Source organism: Leiobunum rupestre, chromosome 6 (genome assembly GCF_980474605.1).
Source record: "Leiobunum rupestre chromosome 6, qqLeiRupe1.1.hap1, whole genome shotgun sequence".
NCBI lineage: Eukaryota > Metazoa > Arthropoda > Arachnida > Opiliones > Sclerosomatidae > Leiobunum > Leiobunum rupestre.
Window position 1 is genome coordinate 13,007,035 of NC_143389.1, and position 23,741 is coordinate 13,030,775.

The 23,741-nt window shown below is 35.9% G+C and overlaps 1 protein-coding gene across 1 annotated transcript; it reads left to right on the forward strand.

Annotated features, from left to right (window-relative positions):
- Nucleotides 1–18,978, forward strand: LOC149939310 (epoxide hydrolase 1-like). Its single transcript, XM_090178129.1, has 6 exons — nucleotides 1–236; nucleotides 7,295–7,419; nucleotides 8,131–8,243; nucleotides 8,640–8,814; nucleotides 13,597–13,748; nucleotides 18,287–18,978. The coding sequence occupies exons 1-6, from the start codon at nucleotides 54–56 to the stop codon at nucleotides 18,553–18,555; spliced, it is 1,017 nt and encodes a 338-aa protein (XP_090034255.1). The 5' UTR covers nucleotides 1–53; the 3' UTR covers nucleotides 18,556–18,978.
- Nucleotides 18,979–23,741: the final 4,763 nt, after the last annotated feature.

Here is a 23,741-nt window from a genome sequence, read left to right on the forward strand (position 1 = left end):
TATTGAGGACACCAGACTGAGTTGAGCTTTAATTGTCCGCATTGAAAGTCGCAATGGCTAAGACGTTTTCGACCACAATTTTGTCTTACGTGTATGGGTTCTTGTCCCTATTGAAGGTTCTGGTCAGAATTATACAAATTGGAAGGAAAAAATATTTCCAGATAAACCCACGAGAATCCGAACCACAATGCCTTCACGATTCAGCTCTTGGAAATCACGGATTCTTACAATTAAAGGTACAAGCAAACCACCTTTTCAATTTATTCATAAGCCGTTTTAGAATTTTATCGAGTGACGTTAAGTATGTATTCATCTAAATTAGGTTATGGTATTTGTTGATCATGACTGAGTACTTTCCTGGTGACACGGAATTATAGGCCTTTTTAGAATTTTATGGAGCGACGTTAATGTATTCGTATAAATTAGGTTATGGTATTTGTTGGATTTTGGTACATTCGTTCGAATTTCATTCATCCGAACGGTGGTACAAATGTCCGAATGATCATTTGTCCGAACGCCGGAAAACAGGATCGTATGTCCGAAAACGTATTTCATTTGCCCGAAAAATTTATCACAACTTTTGTTAGTGATTTAGTCGTTCAATTTATGTTAACTTTACTGGCGAATTTCATTTATTCGAATAATCGTTTGTCCGTTTTTTCGAATATTAGGAATTGGTTGTTTTTTTTTAAATATTGTTAATATAAGAAAATAGTAACATTAGCGTGAACCTAACCTAACCTAACCTAAAATATCCACAACATTCAACGCAATTCCCACTTACTATATCGGCCAAAGGAAAAATGGACATAATAGGATAAAATGATTAGACATTATATGCTTATATCCGTTTATTATTGAACTATTTTACACTTCATTTTTTTGAATTTAACAAGAGTGTTCTTTCTTGGCCATTGGTGGTTGTCCTATATCCAAATTTAGCACGTGCTTTACGTCAGCGATAAATACTAATTTAGCGACAGAATTCGAACGAGTGATGCTACCGATTCGGACGAATGAAACAAAAAAGTTGTCCACTTCGAACAATTGAAACATTTGTTATTTTGGCGGTTCAGAGGAATGAAATTCGAACATTTGTTCCACCGTTCGGACGATTGAAATTCGAACAAATGTACCTACCCCATTTGTTGTAGTGCTTCCAACAGCTATCTGTTATCTGTTATTTATCTGAATAGTCCTGGTTTTTTTCATCGATTTCCTAATCGGATGAACCCGCTTTTTTAATCATGCGCAGATAACAGTTGGTCCGATGACACTTATCCAAATAGAAATATTCGATTTAACCTATATCTGGTTTACCTAACCGCCTTTACAATCTGATTTTTTTATCCGAGCAATCAGATAAGAACGATACGTATCCTTCAACGAAGATACTTCTTTGACAAAAAATATTGCTTCCGACTAAAAAAGTATATAAATACTTATTTATTAGCTGTCATTGATATAAACAATTTAGTCAGCAAGCTAGTCGAGTTTATTTTGGAATTGACAAATGCTTTTCAAATGGCAATATTAGTTGGTTAAACCCGATTTTACCCAATTTTGGTCTTTTTACCCAATTTTTGTCGAGTTAAAAAAAATTATTTGACAATTCCCTATTTATTAGGTAAATTTTGCAAATATTCCTTTATCTATCAAATTCAATGAACTTTTCTCAATTTTACCCAAATTTGGTTTAAGTTTACCCAAACTTGATGAATTTCACCCAAAATTGTTCAAATTTAGCATTTTAGTTGAAATTAAAATTTTTAATTTTTTTTGAGTTTTCAAAAGTTTTCACAGGGTACCCCCTGTAAAACCGAGAAAATCCCATGCTTTTTTAAAAGTATATTTTTTTCCTTTTAAGTTGTCAAAAACATTTTTGGTTGCCATAGCAAAACGGAAGCCCCGCGTATCTTTTCCCTTGGTGAAAATTCATGTTTCCAAGGTTTTTTTTATGTAATTTGATAAAGGATTATATGGAAGGATGTGTAGGGTCCTAGGAAGGAGTTCTATCATGGCCCAACGAGTAGGTATATAGCAACTGAACTACAAATAAAGCTCCTGTCATTAAGTTTGTGCACCCTGAGCTATACTTAGCTAGAGCCTTTCTCTAAATATATTCATTTACTTATAATATTATTCTATATTCTGTAGCAGATAACTGGTTTGATTATCGTATTTTTAAAATAAAAACTAACCAGTTAAAATATTCAGATGAGATAAGACTAACAGATTTTATCCGAGAAGATAAAATAAAGGGGGACGAAGTTTTTTTATCTGCTCGGTTGTCTGTTTACAACAAGTGTAGAAGAACCAGATACCAGATATACCTTTTCAGATAGAAATTGGAACCACTAATTTGTGGTGACACGAAATTATAGGCCTTTTTAGAATTTTATCGAGCGACGTTAATCATGTATTCGTCTAAATTAGGTTATAGTATTTGTTGAACATGGCTGAGTACTTTCCGGGTGACACGGAATTACAAATGTAATAATTATAGAGGCTGTAAATATAACAATATTTGACTTATGTGTGATTAAAAAACATCTCACCTTTACCCCCTCTCTAGCCAGGGGCAACTGGATAAGAGTTTGTAGCGCCACCTATTTTTGGTTTTAAAATATCGCCCCCATTTGTCGTATTCGTCTGCTATTTTTGGGAATATCACAAGCACGTCGTTTTTTTTCTCCCCAGATAGAACTATAAAAAATATTAACTTCCGTTTTGCAATCAAACGCCGCCAGGTGGCTACGTTACAGGGTATTTTGGCTTTTTTTTTCGCTAGTGGAACTTCCTCTACAATTTAATCCATAGTAGAAGTGATTGAAAACTGTAAAACATTATCCCGCAATCCGACATAGTCCTACCGCCAACCTTCATTAGATTTAATACTTTCCAGTTGTTGAGCTATTAGGTAACCTACATCGCGGCAGTATATTACAAACTCCATGGACTCAAATTTCGATATTTAATTGTTAGTTTTTACTTAAGGTAAAAACAATAAAAATTTAGAAATAAGTGCCAACTTTAAAGTTACACCTCATTACGGTTACCTAGCCAGATAGGCCTACAACAATCTTCGAAAATTCTAGAAGGTAGTTAACTTTGGATCAATCAGAAAACGACTGGGTTAAATAATGCTATCCGAAATAGCCAATTACGTAAATTCCGTATTAACCCAGTAGGCTAGAGCTCTATTCAAGGGCGACACGGCCAACTGTGATCACGCGCTGTTCGCAAACAGCACGTGATCCAAGTTGGTCGTATCGGTGAGAAAGAAAGCGTTACGGTTACGGCACGTGTTTCTCTGCGCCGCAGCGCTCCCCAGTGGCCAAGGGGAACATAATCGTGCAAAAACGGACCCATAACCGTCTCTTGAAAATTAAAAGGTCTCATATCAGGCTCGTTACAAAAATATGGTCTCGGCTCGGGCTCGTAGTAATACACTATACTATATTGGACTCAGCTCAGGCTCACAGCAATTTACTTTATTTTAATGGTCTCATCTCGAGCTCACAAAAATACGCTTTATTAAAATGGTCTCATCTCGGGCTCTAATTAAATGACCACAACGTTTTGGTCTCTTCTCGGACTCGTATCATTCTCATAATAAAGCCTGGGCTCAGTCTCAAATCGAGCTCGGGCTCTTACGAGGAGACGACACGAGGTGGTTCTCACCGATTTGGTTCACAGTTGGGGGATTGTTAGACCTAGATGTAACATGAAACCCGTTAAAGGGAAAAGTTACGCTGGGCTTTCGTTTTGCCATGGCAACCAAAAATGTTTTTGACAACATAAAATAAGAAAAAGTCTATGTAAAATAACATGCGAAAATGACAAATTCTAAGGGTCCCCCCTGTGCAAAACTTCAATAAATCGAAAAAAAATTATTTAAAAAAAAAATAAAAAAAATAGTAAATTTAACATTTTTGGATTACTTTCGACAAATAGGGGGGAATAAAACCATTTTGGGTGACCTCGAGCTAATTTGAATAAATAGGTCGAAATTTTAGGTATAATACAAAATATTTGTAAAACTTATGCCGTGATAACTGCCATATATTTTCGCCGATAAATCTTAAAATTGCTACATTACATTATCTGAACGATGTATACAGATTTTTAGATTTCGATAGAAAAACGACGCCATTTTATAAAATGGCGGATACAAATATAAATCATGGTGCAATAAGTTAGGTAATTTATATCCGATTAACTTAAGATTTTACGTTACATTATCTGCCCGAATGAATTAGACCTATGGGTTTTCCAATAATAATCCGACGCCATTTTGAAATATGGTGGATATAAATATACCTTATGATGCGATAACTGCCGAAATTATTTGTCGATTTACGTGAAATTTTCTACATTACATTATCTGATCGAATAAATAAGCCCCTTACACTGTGATAGAAATATGACTACAAAATGGCAGATATCAATATCTCATAATGCGATAATAATTTCCCGAGTTACCAATAATTTCCCGAGTTACCAATAATTTCTAGAATTACCATTAGTTTCCAGAATTACTATTAGTTTCAAGAATTACCAATAATTTCCAAAATTACCATTAGTTTCAAGAATTACTATTAGTTTCAAGAATTACCAATAATTTCCAGAATAACAAAATATTTCCCAAATTACCAATTATTTCCCAAATAACTAATAATTTTCCAAATTACAAATTATTTCCCAAATTACAAATTATTTCCCAAATTATTAATAATTTTCCAAATTACCCAAAATTTCCGGAATTACAACCACTTTCTGCTTTACCAATAATTTCCCGAATTACCAATAATTCTACAATGCCAATTGAACTAATTTAATAATATTTCAATTTATCCAAATTATGCCTCAATGATATATTTAACCATCATTATTTTCTATTAATCCAATGATATAAGAACTTACCCAATATTATTGGATTTTGCCGAAATGTATTAAAATTTACCCATTTTATATGAAGTTTCCTATAATTTTTTTAACAATAACAATACAGAATTTATCGCACCAAGGGTTACATTGATGTGCGTTATTTTGAAAAACGGACTATTTCTCTCAAAAGAAATAGGACTAATTTACTCGGTCAGAAATAGAAAATTTCAGAATAGTTGACGAATAATTACGGATCTTCTCAGACATGCGCCATTTTGCCAAATGGCTTGGGAATTCTTTCAAAATAGAAAGGACTTTTTTATTTGATCATTTAATGAAACAGAAAAATTCTGATTTATCGTCGAATAATTACGGAACTTATATGACATCCGCCATTTTCCAAAATGGCCTCGAATTTTATTAAAATTAATAGGATTTATTATCTTTAATAGGTAATGTAAAGTAGAAAATTTCAAGTAATTGGACAAATAATTTCGGCAGTTATCGCATTATGAGATATTGATATCTGCCATTTTGTAAAATGGCGTCAGATTTCTATCACAATGTAAGGGGCTTATTTATTCGGTCAGATAATGTAATGTAGAAAATTTCACGTAAATCGACAAATAATTTCGGCAGTTATCGCATCATAAGGTATATTTCTATCCACCATATATCAAAATGGCGTTGGATTATTATTGGAAAACCCATAGGTCTAATTAACTCGGGCAGATAATGAAACGTAGAAAATTTCTGATTAATCGACGAATATTTACGGAACTTATCGCACGATGAGTTTTATTGATATCCGCCATTTTCCAAAATGGTGTCGGATTTCTATAAAAATCTATAGTACAAATTCATTCGGGCAGATAATGTAACGTAAAATCTTAAGTTAATCGGATATAAATTACCTAACTTATTGCACCATGATTTATATTTGTATCCGCCATTTTATAAAATGGCGTCGTTTTTCTATTGATATCTAAAAATCTGTTTACATCGTTCAGATAATGTTATTAAGAAATTTTAAGATTTATCGGCGAAAATATATGGCAGTTATCACGGCATAAGTTTTACAAATATTTTGTATTATAGCTAAAATTTCGACCTATTTATTAAAATTAGCTCGAGCTCACCCAAAATGGTTTTTATTCCCCCCTATTTGTCCAAAGTAATCCAAAAATGTAAAATTTACAATTTTTTTAAAAATATTTTGTTTTTTGAATTATTGGAGTTTTTAGAATTTGTAATTTTCGCATGTTATTTTACATAGACTTTTTCTCATTTTATGTTGTCAAAAACATTTTTGGTTGCCATGGCAAAACGGAAGCCCAGCGTAACTTTTCCCTTTAACGGGTTTCATGTTACATCTAGGTCTAACAATCCTCCAACTTTGAACCAAATCGGTGAGAACCACCTAGGGTCTTCTCCTCGTTAGTGTGAGACGAGCCCGTTCAGCTATGCGCCACCCTACCGAACGTTTTGACAGGAAAATGGCACCCTTAGCTACCGTGGCACCCGGGGCGGACCGCCCCCCTCGCCTACTCGCCTCCTCGCCCCCCCCTCGCCCCCCGCTTACGCCGCCACTAGTTGGAATAGTACCAGCAACTTTATATTTAGTCTTTAGTCTGGCGCGATTTTATCTCTTCGATTTACTCGCTCGTAGACATACGTTCTAAAACGCCTCACTCGGCGGCGCTGGAGTACCTCGATTTTGATGACGTATTTTCCGACCCCTTCGTTTCCCTGACACACTTTTGGGTCTTACGCTACTTTTGTTGCTACCAATAGCAAATCATTTTTTTCACAACATTGAACAACGCCGAAGAGTTAAAAAAGACAAACAACGTTTGAGGAAACTAAAATATATTTATTTATTTAAAACCGATAAATAAATAAAATAAATTAATATATTTTAGTTTCCCCAAACGTTGTTGGTGTTTTTACCTCTTCGGCGTTGTTTAATGTTATCTTTACATAGACAAACGCTGGTTCTCGTTTTCTTGATTTGTTTCATAAACTGTATTTGTTTTAAAATTTATTTAATTTAAATTACCTTAGCACCAGGGAAAAAGTGGGAATATAACGAGATGCCGGGTTTCTTAGTTTTGTGAATGTCACCAACGAGTAAGTTTTAGCGCTCTGGTGTGGATGACGTTAACTTCCAAGCTCCGCCTTCTCTCAACCCTGGGTAAAAGCCATTCAACCTTTTCATTTCATTTTTAAACACTGGAATCTTAAGATTGGCATTACTCCAAATATATCAACTTATTTTATCGGTGTCGTTCCATTAAAGTTGAAAAAATGTATCTTATTAGAAACTTAACCCGTTAAAATTTTGTAGTTAATTTAATGTAGTTTAAATTAATAAAACGATTATGAAAATAATTATGTTAAACAGGATACGAAAATTCATTATGTGAAAAAGGGAGATGACAATAAGCCATTGATGTTGTTTATCCACGGTTTTCCGGATTTCTGGTACGTCTGGAAACACCAAATCAAAGAATTCTCCAAGGAATACTGGTAACGAAACTTGGTGCCTTTCCATCCTGTGGTTTTATTCTAGAAGTACCAAATGCAGTTACTACACACCTTCCCAGCAATTAAACACAAATTTTGATAAAATATAATAATTAGTGAGTAGATCTCATCTCTCTTTTAATGATTTTTGTATTTAATCATCAAGGGAATATTCACTGGGAAGATATTTTAGCATCTGATTACTGATTTTGTGATTCACGCTGATTTCCCACACTATTTGAGTGCGTTTTCGCATTGTTTCAGTAGTAACTCACACTATTCAATGATTTTCCACATTAATTTAGTGATTTGTCACAGTATTTCAGTGATTTTCAGTGGGATATCGCAATCTTCCATTGATTCCTCACACTATTTCAGTGATTTTCACCGAACTTTGGCATTCATTCAGTGAATTTAAATGCTTTCTCACAATCTTAACATTGATTTTTATGTGAGTTCCAGTAATTTCTGTACAAATTTATATTTCCATCTGATTGCATGAGTGAATCACACAATTTTGCCATTGAATATTAAACATTCTTTGACATTAATATTATAGGTATAATTGTTTTCTAATCTGATATTATGCGCATTATTGGCGCCTTGAACAAGTACTTGTGTTTTTGGTACTTCTATTTAAAATGCCTTGCCGAATCATTTTAGCAGCATAAGATACTGTTTTAACTTAAAATGTCTGTAACACTTTATTTTCAGTGTTGTAGCTATGGATTTACGAGGATTTGGCCAGTCCGAAAAAAAGAAAAGCGTGCGTGATTACGAAGTACAATATGTTATCGAAGATGTATTTGAAGTGATTAAACACTTTTGTAAGTATCAGGCTGTTCCATACATCTACACCAATGTATTTAAAGATATAACCGGTAACCGACAGTAATTACGGCTATAATAGTTACTACTTCATTTGTTCTGAAAGCGACTTAGTACTTTGTAATAAACAGTCTCCTCCAAATTAAAAAAACAAAACCATTTATAAGATAATTGTAAATTTATGTATTTCTTAACACAAAATATATTAGTCATGTCTTAAATTACGTCTTTCATCGTCAGGTAACCGGTTTTATCGAATTCATATATTTTGTGGCAGATGTATTGGGTTTCCAGTTTTCAACTAAATCAGCGAAGTAAAGCTCGAGGTTTATAAAAATACATGTACTTCGTAAAGCTGTCTAACATTTTGGTTTATCTATTATATTTCTCTATAGCCAAAGACTCTGGTAAAGCCATCGTGGTCGCGCATGACTGGGGAGGTCTGGTGGCGTATCGTTTGGCAGCCAAACACCCGGAAGCTGTCAGTCGCTTAATCGTGGCCAACGTGCCTCATCCATCTGCCCTCGCGTGGGCTCTTGCAAATACGTGGAAGCAGTTCTTCATGTCTTGGTACTTTGGCTAAATATTTATGGCTTTTACTTGAATGAATAGTGCTCCTAGTGAGTGGAAAATTAGAATGAAGGGAAGCGGAATTGACCACTTCTTCATTTATTGTGGCGTTATCTACGATAGTTTATTCTATAGCTGGTCGTAATGAAGTGCGTTCAGTATCGCCCAACGGAGCTCAACGGAGTCACCGTTGAGTATAGTGACGTCATCACAATGGCAGAATGGCGCGCACTTTAATTTAGTAGTTATTATTCAATGGTTTAATTGATATAATTGTATTGTTTTAAGTATAAAAATACAAAATATTTATGGAAAAAAAACAAATAATTACGAAAAAAAACAAATAATTACGAAAACAAACAAAATAATTACAAAAAAAACAAAATAATTACGAAAAAACAAAATAATTACGAAAAAACAAAATAATTACGAAAAAAACAATAATTACGAAAAAACAAATAATTACGAAAAAACAAAATAATTACAAAAAAAACGAAATAATTACGAAAAACAAAATTACGAAAAACAAAATAATTTCGAAAAAACAAAATAATTACGAAAACATCAAAATAATTATGAAAACATCAAAATATTTTACAAAAAATGTTTATAAAGTTCTGGTTGATATAATGGAAACTTTTCACCTGTCAACAGAACTTTTTTTTGCTAAGCCTTAATATGCTACCTAGTTAAAAGTAAACACTTGTTGCATACCGAACAGGTGCTGTTTTATTCGGAGCTCCGACAGGAAGTGGGTAAACGGCCGAACGCTAGTGACTGCGCGCGAGGCAGTGCTTTTGAATCTAGGGTACGAGGGCTCCATTATCTTTGGCAGGAATTCATACCTCTACTTGGAATGCTTATCTGCCGTTTTGCGTATGGTAAGATAACTCTGACGGCTTTGACCCCGCCTACGAGAGAAAACAATCCCCTCTGCGCGCTCCCCTCTCACGTTGTTGTTTGTTAAGTTATAATAGTGACGTCAAAAAAAAACCGTCAGAACATCGAGACGAAAATCTGCCGCTATAAGCATTCCAAGTAGAGGTATGGATTCCTGTCTTTGATTGGGTGTGTAGACGGTATTACCAAAAATGACATTTACAAAAAAAAGTGTGCAGTTCGTATACTTTTCAAGGCTAGAAAAGGATGGACCCTGCCCCACTTAATAATGTGCTCTTTCGTGTTTTGAATTAAAACGAAGACCGATGTTGCTAGCGTTTCCGTCTCCAGTGCCTCTTTAGGTGACACTCTTTTTACTTTTGAACTTCATTCCCTCGCCAATGTATTTCCATTCTACTCCCCTCCCAACTTTTAGTTCGCGAGTAACATTCATTTCAAAAACATTTCCGTTGACACACTTTCGATAATTATGTCACTTTTGGTATTAGTAAAATAGTGTAGGTAGCTTGAATGTACCTTCCTGATCTCGAAACGTTTACATATAAATTATCTGATCTTTCTCGGTGGCTTCTGCTGCTGCCCCTCCTTGTGGTGCCCCAACTTCTGTCCCGGCTATCCTGACTGAAAAATATTTTATTGCTTATAATAGGCAATTCCAAAAAAGATCGGTGGTCACATGATTTGGTCACTTTCTTTCCTATGGTTAAAGTATTTAATAGGCGAAACTATAAAGTAAATTTGGTCTTATAGTGCGGGTAAAAGAGGCCCAAAAAGAGCTCTCCAGCGGCAAAATTCGTCCCAACTTGCAATGTGGCCTAAAAATTCTATTTTGATGTTTACTTTGAGGATCCGATGAGTCCGCAGCGATGCGGAGTGGACAACACAGTTTTGGGGGGGGGGGGGGGGCAGGAGGGGGCAGTTGCCCCCTAAATTTGCTTTCACCGAATTGAGCCGTGTTTGGTGTTGTTTCCGATGGTACATTTCACCCTGAGTCGAATGCTACCCACCACATGCCCGTCAGATGAACCGTTTCCGAGTTATGGCCGAATTTGTACTGAATCGCGTGGTTTTTTCTCTAATATGAAAAAAAAATCCCCAAAGGTTAAATTTAGCAATCAGGTCAAGTTGGGTATCGTTTCTGTAGTATGCTTTAACGTTGAGTCGAATGAGACACGCCGCGGATCGCTGGGACTAATAGTTTCGGAGGTATGACCATAAGTACACTAATCAAATGTTTTTTTTTTGGAATTTCACTAAATATTGAAAAGGTATATCAACCATTTGGCCAGGACCAACCATACTTTCGGATCGTACGTATTGTTTTGTGCCGAATCGAATGAGATCAACCGCAATTCCGTAGGATGAATAGTTTCCGAGCTATAACGAAATATGTGCGAACCATAAATGGTGTTTTTTTCAAAAAGTTCGAAAATATTCATTTAAAGCATCACCTGTGTCTACAAATTTATCCCCAGACGACCACAATGTATTCATCTTACATACTACTAAGTGCTGAATCGAATGAGACCAACCGCAGCGCCGTGGAATGAATAGGTAACGAGTGATGACGGATACATTAGATAATTGACATTTAATCCTCAAACAGGTTCTGAAAATGTTTTTTTTTCTTTTTTTTTAAGTTAAATTTTAGCATCATTGTTGTGTGTTTGCTACAAGAAATGATGAAGATATGTTTAAAAACAGGTACAATCGAACACATTTTTACTTAGTTAAAATTTGCATCAGACAATACAACTAAATAGAATGAATGAAATATAATAATAATATATCTGAAATTTCTATGGCATTTTTTTGGGGCAATAAAAAATTCAAGTAGAAACGTTTAAAACGAAGATGGTGCGACTAAAGAATATCAATATGACGTTTTGCAACGTCACACATGCTTTTGGTAGTAAACATTAATCGAATACAATGATAAAAATAAATTATAAATAAATTAAAAAAAGAAAAAAACATTTTCAGAACCTGTTTAAGGATTAAATGCCAATTATCTTATGTAAATTCCGTCATCACTCGTTATCTATTCATTCCACGGCGCTGCGGTTGGTCTCATTCTATTCAGCACTTACAATGTTAGTAGTTTGTAAGATGAATACATTGTGGTCGTCCGGGGAGAAATTTGTAGACACGGGTGGTGGTTTAAATGAATATTTTCGAACTTTTTGAAAAAAACACCATTTATGGTTCGCACATATTTCGTTATAGCTCGGAAACTATTCATCCTACGGAATTGCGGTTGGTCTTATTCGATTCGGCACAAAATAATACGTACGATCCGACAGTATGGTTGGTCCTGGCCAAATGGTTGATATACCTTTTCAACATTTAGTGAAATTCCGAAAAAAAAAACATTTGTTTAGTGTACTTATGGTCATACCTCCGAAACTATTAGTCCCAGCGATACGCGGCGTGTCTCATTCGACTCAACGTTAAAACATACTACAGAAATGATACCCAACTTGACCGGATTGCAAAATTTAACATTTGGGGATTTTTTTTTCATATTAGAGAAAAAACCACGCGATTCAGTACAAATTCGGCCATAACTCGGAAACGGTTCATCTGACGGGCATGTGGTGGGTCGCATTCGACTCAGGGTGAAATGCACCATCGGAAACAACACCAAACACGGCTCAATTCGGTGAAAGCAAATTTAGGGGGCAACTGCCCCCTCCTGCCCCCCTTGCCCCCCAAAAACTGTGTTGTCCACCCCGCATCGCTGCGGACTCATCGGATCCTCAAAGTAGACATCAAAATAGAATTTTTAGGCCGCATTGCAAGTTGGGACGAATTCTGCCGCTGAGCTACCCTCTTTTACCCGCACTATTAACCAACTTGCTAAATGGGAAAACAAAATCACGTGACTACCATATCACAGCCAACTTCGATTCGGTAACCCGAGTTCATAGTTCGTCGTGCGACGGTAATGAAAAAATTATTCCTTCCAGATACTACAGACAGCTAATTAACTTCCACTTTTCTATTCCAAGATTTTTTAAATAATAATAATAATTAGATAATTTAGATGGATCGATCAAACTTTAAACCGCCATTAGCAAAATAAAATAAATAATAGTTCGTAATTCTTAGGACTTTATAGCTTCGCCTATTGCGCGCTTCTTTTTTCATTCTCAACGCGCGCGAAATCGCGTGAGCCACAATCTACTACGATATGAAGAGCGCGAGCCACAATCTACTAATATATCAAGAGCGCGCGCACCCAAAGATTTAACTCTTTTATAAATATATTTGTCGATATTGTATTTCAGAATCAGATATTTAATAAATTTATCATTAAGATGAAATGGAAATAGCTTGAACTGTTGAAATGTCAAAAATCCGTTGGTGGTTTTAAAATTTCCCTAAAACCAGGCGCTCACTGCTCTTCGTAACGTGTCCGTACTACTTTTAACAAGCCTTTGCTTCGTAACGGAGACAATGCCTTGTGGAGGCAGGACGGATACGAAACGGAGAGCCAGTGGGCGCCTATCCTAAGTCGTTAGCTCACTCGGAACGATCTAGTGTTAAATGTTCCTAATTTCCAATCTAAAATTTGAATTCAGATCCACTGTACTGTTCTGAGCTAGCAAGGTTGACATTTGTCACGGGTGAAATAAGTTCACTTACGGTTTACCATTCTCAAAACGATAAACGTGACGTATTACCATAACGTTCACTTATAGGCCTTAAACCAAAACAGTTAAAAAAGGATTTTAGATTTTGAATAACATATGACATATATTATTCCTTTAAAATCGAATAATGATATATTTGGTCTTCGTAAAAGCTTTAAATGTTTAAAAATGTGAAGCGCCAAAGTAGGTTTGAAAACAATGCTCTAATGAAATCTTTGATTTGCAGGTACATGTTCTATTTCCAACTACCCTACCTTCCAGAAATCACACTAAAAGCTGAAGACATGGCTTTTTTCAACCTCGTGTACAGAAATGGAAAAAAGAAGTTTTTCACTGGAGAGGACATCGAAGCCTATAAATACACTTACTCCCAACCTGGTAACTGCCTATTTCAATTTAACGTATCTGTATGGAAAAGACTTTATTTAACGCCTAAAAGTAGGCACCGCCACTGCCGACATTACTCCTCACTAGGTCCGACATTGCTATCACTTAAGCTGTATACAAAAATGGGAATTTTCGCGGGCAAATAATATATTAAAATCTGTTTTAGGTATGAATTTGAAATTTCCAGGTCGCATAGAGTGTATAGTGGGAACACTATGGAAATGTCGATGACCTTGAACCATGTCTTCAAGGTCATCCAAAAATTATCTCGAGAACCGTAAGTGTTAGAAAGTTGGTTTCAATTAGAAAAGTATTCCCTGTCACGATTTAGGTCTAAATAGCTTGAATCCGATCGGATTTAACCAATAGGTAGTCGATAAAAGTTATTTCTCAAGGTCATTATTTAATGTCCTTGAAGACATGGTTCAAAGCTACTTGGATGAGAATGTGGTGATACGCACTTTCTAATTGAAACCTGGTTTCTAAACTCAATGGATCACTACATAATTTTCTCACGACATTGAACCGCGTTTTCAAGGTCATCCAATTTTAAAAACTTTAAAGACTCCCACCATGATGCGTTTGTCTAGCAAATTTGAATAATGTAACACGACTTGTATTCGAGTTATTAGCGCTTTCTTACAATTTTCCCTTTTACGACCTTTGTGATTTTAGTAAAACTTTTCTCGATTTCCTGTTTGTCAAATCCGATATGGTCAAAGCTATTTAGACATAAAACGTGACGTGAAATACCGTTCTAATAGTTCTTTTAATAAAATAACCTTGGCTATCTTGTTGAAATGTTGCCTCCCCGCTTCAGCTGTGGATCCGTTTTCTCTCCCACTAAAGAACTTATGAACTCATTCTTAGGCATTGGCGGAACTATTCCAGGGCAACATTTCAACAAGTTGGGCAAGCGTAAAGACATTTTATAAAATCAACTATTGGAAACAACTTTCTAACGCTTACGGTTCTCGAGATAATTTTTGGATTACCTTGATGACATGGTTCAAGGTCATCGACATTTTCATAGTAGGTGTTCCCCCTACACGCTTTATGCGACCTGAAAATTTCAAGTTCGTACCTGAAACAGATTTTGAGATATTCGCCCTGGTTAATTTTTTGTGGACACTCTGTATACTGCCTATTAATAAACAACCATGATACTAATGTTATCGATCATGGTGTGTTCAAAATGGGGCGCCCACATTTGGACTTGAAACAAAGTTATAAATGAGATCTGTTGAAGATCGTGATGCACGTTAGGGAAAGATCGTTTAGCACGTTAGGGAAAGATCGTTTAGCACGTTAGGGAAAGACCGTTATGCACGTGCGGGAAATTCGTTATGCACGTTTGGGAAAGATCGTTATGCCCGTTAGGGAAAGATCGTTTTGCACGTTAGGGAAAGATCGTTATGCCCGTTAGGGAAAGATCGTTTTGCACGTTAGGGAAATATCGTTTTGCACGTTAGGGAAAGATCATTTTGCACGTTAGGGAAAGATCGTTTTGCACGTTAAGGCAAGATCGTTTTGCACGTTAGGGAAATATCGTTTTGCACGTTATGGAAAGATCGTCATGAACGTTAGGGAAAGATCGTTTTGCACGATAGGGAAAGATCGTTATGCACGTTAGGGAAAGATCGTTTTGCACGTTAGGGAAAGATCGTTTTGCACGTTAGGGAAAGATCGTTTTGCACGTTAGGGAAAGATCGTTTTGCACGTTAGGGAAAGATCGTTATGAACGTTAGGGAAAGATCGTTTTGCACGTTAGGGAAAGATCGTTTTGCACGTTAGGGAAAGATCGTTATGAACGTTAGGGAAAGATCGTTTTGCACGTTAGGGAAAGATCGTTTTGCACGTTAGGGAAAGATCGTTTTGCACGTTAGGGAAAGATCATTTTGCACGTTAGGGAAAGATCGTTTTGCACGTTAAGGAAAGATCGTTTTGCACGTTAGGGAAATATCGTTTTGCACGTTAGGGAAAGATCGTTATGAACGTTAGGGAAAGATCGTTTTGCACGTTAGGGAAAGATCGTTATGCACGTTAGGGAAAGATCGTTTTACACGTTAGGGAAAGATCGTTTTGCACGTTAGGGAAAGATCGTTATGAACGTTAGGGAAAGATCATTTTGCACGTTAGGGAAAGATCGTTATGCACGTTAGGGAAAGATCGTTATGAACGTTAGGGAAAGATCGTTATGCACGTTAGGGAAAGATCGTTATGCACGTTAGGGAAAGATCGTTATGCACGTTAGGGAAAGATCGTTTTGCACGTTAGGGAAAGATCGTTTTGCACGTTAGGGAAAGATCGTTATGAACGTTAGGGAAAGATCGTTTTGCACGTTAGGGAAAGATCGTTTTGCACGTTAGGGAAAGATCATTTTGCACGTTAGGGAAAGATCGTTTTGCACGTTAAGGAAAGATCGTTTTGCACGTTAGGGAAATATCGTTTTGCACGTTAGGGAAAGATCGTTATGAACGTTAGGGAAAGATCGTTTTGCACGTTAGGGAAATATCGTTTTGCACGTTAGGGAAAGATCGTTTTGCACGTTAAGGAAAGATCGTTTTGCACGTTAGGGAAATATCGTTTTGCACGTTAGGGAAAGATCGTTATGAACGTTAGGGAAATATTGTTTTGCACGTTAGGGAAAGATCGTTTTGCACGTTAGGGAAAGATCGTTTTGCACGTTAGGGAAATATCGTTTTGCACGTTAGGGAAATATCGTTTTGCACGTTAGGGAGTAGGCTATTTCTTACATGGCGTATTGGCATATCACTATCATCATTATTAGGAGATCTTCGACAGATTAACTTACGAATAGAAGCCATATTTAACTAAAGTGAATGTTTTTCTTTCGAGAGAAGTATCCAAATAGATCACAAAAATGGCACGTGCATCTTCGCAGGCTCGAAACACTTTCCAAAAGGCGCTCATTTACCGCCAAACCGCTGATGTGTACACCGCATCAGGGCTTAAATTATCTCAGCCAACCGCCGATGTGTACACCACATCACGGCTTAAATTATCTCAGCCAACCGCTGATGTGTACACCACATCACGGCTTAAATTATGTCAGCCAACCGCTGATGTGTACACCGCATCAGGGCTTAAATTATCTCAGCCAACCGCTGATGTGTACACCGCATCAGGGCTTAAATGATCTCAGCTAACCGCTGATGTGTACACCGCATCAGGGCTTAAATTATGTCAGCCAACCGCTGATGTGTACACCGCATCAGGGCTTAAATTATGTCAGCCAACCGCTGATGTGTACACCGCATCAGGGCTTAAATTATGTCAGCCAACCGCTGATGTGTACACCGCATCAGGGCTTAAATTATCTCAGCCAACCGCTGATGTGTACACCACATCAGGGCTTAAATTATCTCAGCCAACCGCTGATGTGTACACCACATCACGGCTTAAATTATGTCAGCCAACCGCTGATGTGTACACCGCATCAGGGCTTAAATTATCTCAGCCAACCGCTGATGTGTACACCACATCACGGCTTAAATTATCTCAGCCAACCGCTGATGTGTACACCGCATCAGGGCTTAAATTATCTCAGCCAACCGCTGATGTGTACACCGCATCAGGGCTTAAATTATGTCAGCCAACCGCTGATGTGTACACCGTATCACGGCTTAAATTATCTCAGCCAACCGCTGATGTGTACACCGCATCAGGGCTTAAATTATCTCAGCCAACCACTGATGTGTACACCGCATCATGGCTTAAATTATGTCAGCCAACCGCTGATGTGTACACCGCATCAGGGCTTAAATTATGTCAGCCAACCGCTGATGTGTACACCGTATCACGGCTTAAATTATCTCAGCCAACCGCTGATGTGTACACCGCATCAGGGCTTAAATTATCTCAGCCAACCACTGATGTGTACACCGCATCATGGCTTAAATTATGTCAGCCAACCGCTGATGTGTTCACCGCATCATAGCTTAAATTATGTCAGCCAACCGCTGATGTGTACACCGTATCACGGCTTAAATTATGTCAGCCAACCGCTGATGTGTACACCGTATCACGGCTTAAATTATGTCAGCCAACCGCTGATGTTTACAACGTATCACGGCTTAAATTATGTCAGCCAACCGCTGATGTCTACACCGTATCACGGCTTAAATTATGTCAGCCAACCGCTGATGTCTACACCGTATCACGGCTTAAATTATCCCAGCCAATCGCTGATGTGTGCACCGCATCACGGCTTAAAATTTACCGTGACTATTAAAATTAAAATATTATACTACCTATGAATATTTACAAATTGAGTAGGTAATTGATTTAGAAAGTTTGTATTTTTCTTTCAAAAGTATAATTTTGAAAATAACTTAAGGAATAGAGGAAGATTATTTCCTCTTTCGTAAGAGACACGCTATGACGTCGCCGAGTGTCCTTACCAGAAAGATTTTCATTGCTATTCTTGCAGTGATAGTCTTCTCGTGATTTTCATGTTTGAGAGTCAGTGATTACCATTGACAGAACTTAATATCTTATATTTGCAGGCGCCTTTACGCATGCCTTGAATTACTACAGGGCGAATATCGGCAACTCCTCTTCTAAAGGACAAAAGGAATCGTTGCGCGTTACTTGTCCGATGCTCCTTTTGTGGGGTGACCGCGATTTGGCTTTGTCCCTCGAAGGGGCTCAACGATCGGCCCAGTTCATCGACAAATTCCACATGAAAATCTTAAAAGGAGTGTCTCATTGGAGTCAACTGGACGATGTTGAGGAATTCAACGCCAGCATCTGGAACTTCCTCAGAGAAAATTAGTCCTTCTCTTAAATCGGCAGCTTGATAAATTAAATAAATTTTTCTTAAAACTGCTATTAACTAGAACACACGAGTTTCACAATCCTTCGATTACATCGCCATCAAATTACAAATAAAAACAAGAGTTTATAATTATGTTTCCAATAAGTGCAATACGTGTGTCAGTTCCCCTTCTTTAATGACCGCACATTTTTGTTCTTTGGCCTTGGCCAAGCCAAGGATCGTCGGCGCGTGACCAAATGTTTTCGACTTGCGTATTACTATTATCGTAAGAGGTGCTAATCATGCTGCGACAGCATAGCTACACGAAATTGGGTATTACAAATTCCGTATTAAAGCTGATTTTTTTTTACTTCATACATCTTCATTAATTACTTTCTATCAAGAGTATAAACCCAATATTTTCTTACAACTCGGATATGGTCCTACAAATGTATCTTTATTTTATTTTGATCTATTAAAATGTTAACAAATTTATTTTCGTTCTCTTGAATTCGAGGAATGGCAAAAATAGCAAACACCATTGACACGAAGTATTTATTAACAGAGGACTTGCGAGAAGCACCCTCTCTCCGTTATGATTCCATTGAAAAACAATATATCAGGGACATTCAGGGCCGTTTTTTCGAATGGGTAGAATGGCACTGTGCCCAGGGCCTACAAAGGTTGTTGAGTATGAAAACAAATACATTAAAAATATCTTCTTAGAAATAGGGCCTATAAAGGTCTTGTTAGTGCCCAGGGCCTACGAAGGTCTTAAAATGGCACGGAGGTCATTTGGGTACACGCAATCCTCCAATATGTTGATAATATCTTTAAATTAAAATGTGGGGCCCCCGTTTCCCTACTTGATATAGATAATTTGCGGCGCTTTCGACTGGGGGCTACCATTTTTATTATTTTCCCCGTTACAACCCCCCAAGGTCACCTTCACTATGGGTAACCCCCCCCCCCCCCCAATATCACGTTTAGTGGGATCTTTCAGTAGGATGAAAAAAGTATATTTCTTCCCAGGGGAATCCCAGCTGATTACATTGTAAGCAGAGACATAGAGACCACGTGAGCGATTGTAGATTCTAAGCCTTGCCGTTGTAGCCCGTGTACTTTTCCTAATTTTGATCCCTTCAAGATTTTAACTCATAAAACATAAAAACTAATTAAGCTTACCTTTAATATTTGGGTTCTCTTAAATACTAAGAAAATGTATGGTAAATCACAAAGCCCTTCATCAACAGGGCTACCAGAACATTTTTACGAGCTTCAATTTCAGACCACGCAAAAGGTCTATAGCGCCGGCGAGTTCCCCCTCTATCTATCGATGTATGGTGTTCCTTCCTACTCCTAACGGTGCGAGGGACACCCAATGACCAAATTCTGTAGCCCTAAGTGCCCAAAATTGATCCAGCGTCAATGAGGGCACGACATCTCCTATCGATTGATGTATAATTTTTTTCCATACCACACCGTTGATTGTAGATCTCTTCGTTGAGGATTTCCATCCCGAACAACAAATAATTGGAGATAGATAGCGCGTTGTTTCTAAAACTTCAGTTGGTATCAAATTAAAATGTGACAATAGTGCGAAGCGGATTGTGTGGTCCCGTGAAAAACCTTATTTAAAAATATTAATCCAGTAACTTTAGGATTTCACTTCGGATAAAATGCCCCCGGGCTGAATTTTTGCATACAAATTTATTTAGTGTCTATAAACGTTGTGTCAAAAGTACCCATCATTGGGGTGTATGGAACTTTTTTTTTGGTGGGAAAATGCCCGGCAAAAATGGTTTTTCACCAATATCTTCGTTATTATTACTTTTACAGCTATACTGTCAATTACAAAATTAATGCTTAGCACGTTTTTGACAAGAATGGTCTTATTGGAATTTAGCGTCTGAGCAGTCGTTTCTGCGCAATCGCAGTGCCAATGTTTTTAGTATGGCTTCCATGTTTTTTTTTGTGGAAAAAAATATGCCATACCTAAAAATTTCACAATCGAAAGAGGTTATGGTCTTATAGAACCTTCGCAAAGTAATAAAGTCTGCAGTGCCAACTTTCACCGCCATCTTGGAAAATGGCCGCCATTTTATATTCGCTTATAATTCAAAAATTATTTACCCAAACTCAACATATGAGGTGTCATTCTTCTTCAAATTGTCTAATCCTTCTTAATAAGCTCTTAAAAGGTCGATTTTATCAAAAGGTCAAAGGTCATGAGCTAAAAAAGTTAAAATATCTTTAAATTATAACGAAAAACGGTATATTTCTTACATATTGCTTATTAATTAAAACTTCTAATAATATTTCAAAGTAGCCCTGTTGCTCTGGAGAAGGTCAAAGTTTAATTGGATTAAATTTATTAAGTATTTATTTTAATATTAAATAATAACTGATACCCCACCCTTCGTTTTCTAATAAAAAACGTCCTTGGTTTAACGCCAATTTCGAATGAAAAACGTTCTGAGGCGAATTCTAAGTCAAAATGTTGCGCTTTGCTCGAAAAAAATTGTTTCAAAAAAAAGTTCCATACACCCCAATGATGGGTACTTTTGACACAACGTTTATAGACACTAAATAAAGGTGTATGCAAAAATTCAGCCCGGGGGCATTTTTTCCGAAGTTTGGTCGATTTTTTCCTAAAGTTACTGGATTATATTTATTGATGCCATTAAACACGTAATACGATACTGACAAGAGCTAATTAAAAATATCATTTTCAAGATAATCGACCTTAAATTATGAAATGTACGTATATTTCAAGGCAAAAATCACCAAGAAGTGGGAAACTTATCAATGATCTGTAAATTCCTGTATTTTGACGTATCATTCACCATTTTAATTGTAACGGTTGAAGAGTTATGATCCGAAATGCTTCGTACCAAGTGAAAATTAAACTCACAAATCACCCTTCGGGATTAAACTCTTCTCGTGTAGTTGCTGTCATATATAATATATTCTCTGTTAACTTGAATGACTACTAGTTGACTGTTGTTAAAACAAATTGATAATTATTACAAATGCTCTTCTGTGTACTGTAGCTTTAGAATCATTTTTAAATTTCGGATACGATTTTTTTTAAACTAGAGGCTCTAAATTAGCGTACATAATTTTAATTAAAAGCTACGTAATGAGAAATTTTAATATTTTTTATTAATGGTCACAGGCACGATATTTTTAATTGAGTATTTACAAAGTGTATATACCAATTTGCATAATATTTGTAGGTGATTTTGGCGGCCAACGTCATGATCCTAGACCTGAAAAATCTTTGTATAGTGTTCACATCGTAACTAGGCTTTTCTATACTAATCATCATAAATTTTTAACACCATCGTGGATAATACAAAGAAGGCTTAACTGGTGGCCATTTTCAAAAATGGCGTCGGAAGCTCTCGCTAGATCTAGAGGTGGGGCCCTTCAGATTTTACATCCACTACGACCTCCAAATCCGTTTGTCGACATAAAGTTCATTCAAAGATACAGATACTGTGGTTGTTCAAGCCTTTAGTTTGATTTTTATCACTCCGCATTCTGAGAGCCAAACTCAGGTAAGTTGAGGTATAAATTCGAAACAAGAACTCTAGGGTTATCAAAAGTCAAAATTTCCGCCAGAGATTCCAACAGGGTACCCTAGTTGTCTATTAACTCTAGGGTTATATCATTTTTTAAATTTTATTTTAAGCTATTTTTAGGAAATTTTTTATTGATTATTATTGATAATTAATGTAATTTTATACTTAATTAATATTGATTATTATATTTATTATTATTAACTTTTATATTTAATTCATTGATTATTATTTTTGATAATTACATATTTTATATTAAATTAATATTGATTATTATATTTGATTATTATTAACTTTTATATTTAATTGTTATTAATTTTTATATTTCATTGTTATTGGTTATTATATTTGATTATTATTAATATTATATTTCATTAACATCGATTATTATATTTGATTATTATTCATTTTTGTTTTATTAATATTGAGTATTATTAATTTATATATTTAATAATATTTTAATATATATTGATTATAATATTTGATTATTATTAAATTCTATATTTAAATAATATTGTTTATAATATTTGATTCTTATGAAATTTTATATTTAATTATTTTAGTCATTATGCTAGATCTAAAAGCAAAAAAATGTTTAAATCAAAATGAGCTTTTTAGTTTGGTTGGATTTTTGCTCTGAAACAGCGAAATTATTTCAAAGAAGGACGCGTCTTATTGAAAACAAGGCAATGATTTGGTTTAACGACAGTGATTAGTCACTACGATTAAGAACTGGAACGTCTCACCATCCACGACGCGTCACTTGACGTCTCGTCAAGGTAACTTAGTAGATCGCACTAAACGTTGTCACGTTTCCGAAGGTGAGGTCATGCTCGATTGCCTGGAAAAAAATGTATTAAACCAATAAGGATTGGGAATTATCTTTTTTGTTAAATAATGTCTGTGAAAAAAAGGTTAAGAAAGCGGGAAAAACCGCGCGAATTATATAAATCCCAATTACTGTTAGGAACAAATAGGTTTATAATTTCGTACAATTAAAGCGAACTGGTTGAAATTTGGTCGGCCATGTATTCGAAGCGAAGGATTTTTTCGTGAACAGTGTCGCTCTAAAATGGCCAAGTCGTACGAAACAGTTTTCCTCTCATTCCTCTTCGGGTTTTTTATGTTTTTAAAATATACGCGCAGATTAGTCACGATTGGAAAAAAACGCTTTTTTGAAATAAAACAGAGATCAGCGGAACCGAAATGTTTGAAGGATTTCTCTCTGGGAAAACACGGCTTTCTTCAGCTAAAGGTAAGGTCCCGTTATGACATTTACAAGAAGTCAATAAAATACCTGTTTCGAGAGACGGATCCACAAAATGATGTGTACACCGCATCGCGGCTGAATATTTACCTCGTGAGACTAAATTTAAAATTGCAAAAGAAATATTCTTATTTATAAACATATATTTTAAATCGAGATTAAAAGAGTTAAATCATGATTAAAATAAATAAATCATGATTAAAATAATTAAATCATTATTAAAATAAATAAATCATGATTAAAAGAATTAAATCATTACTAAAACAATTTAATCATGATTAACATAATGAAATCATTATTAAAAGAATTAAATCATTATTAAAAGAATTAAATCATTATTAAAAGAATTAAAT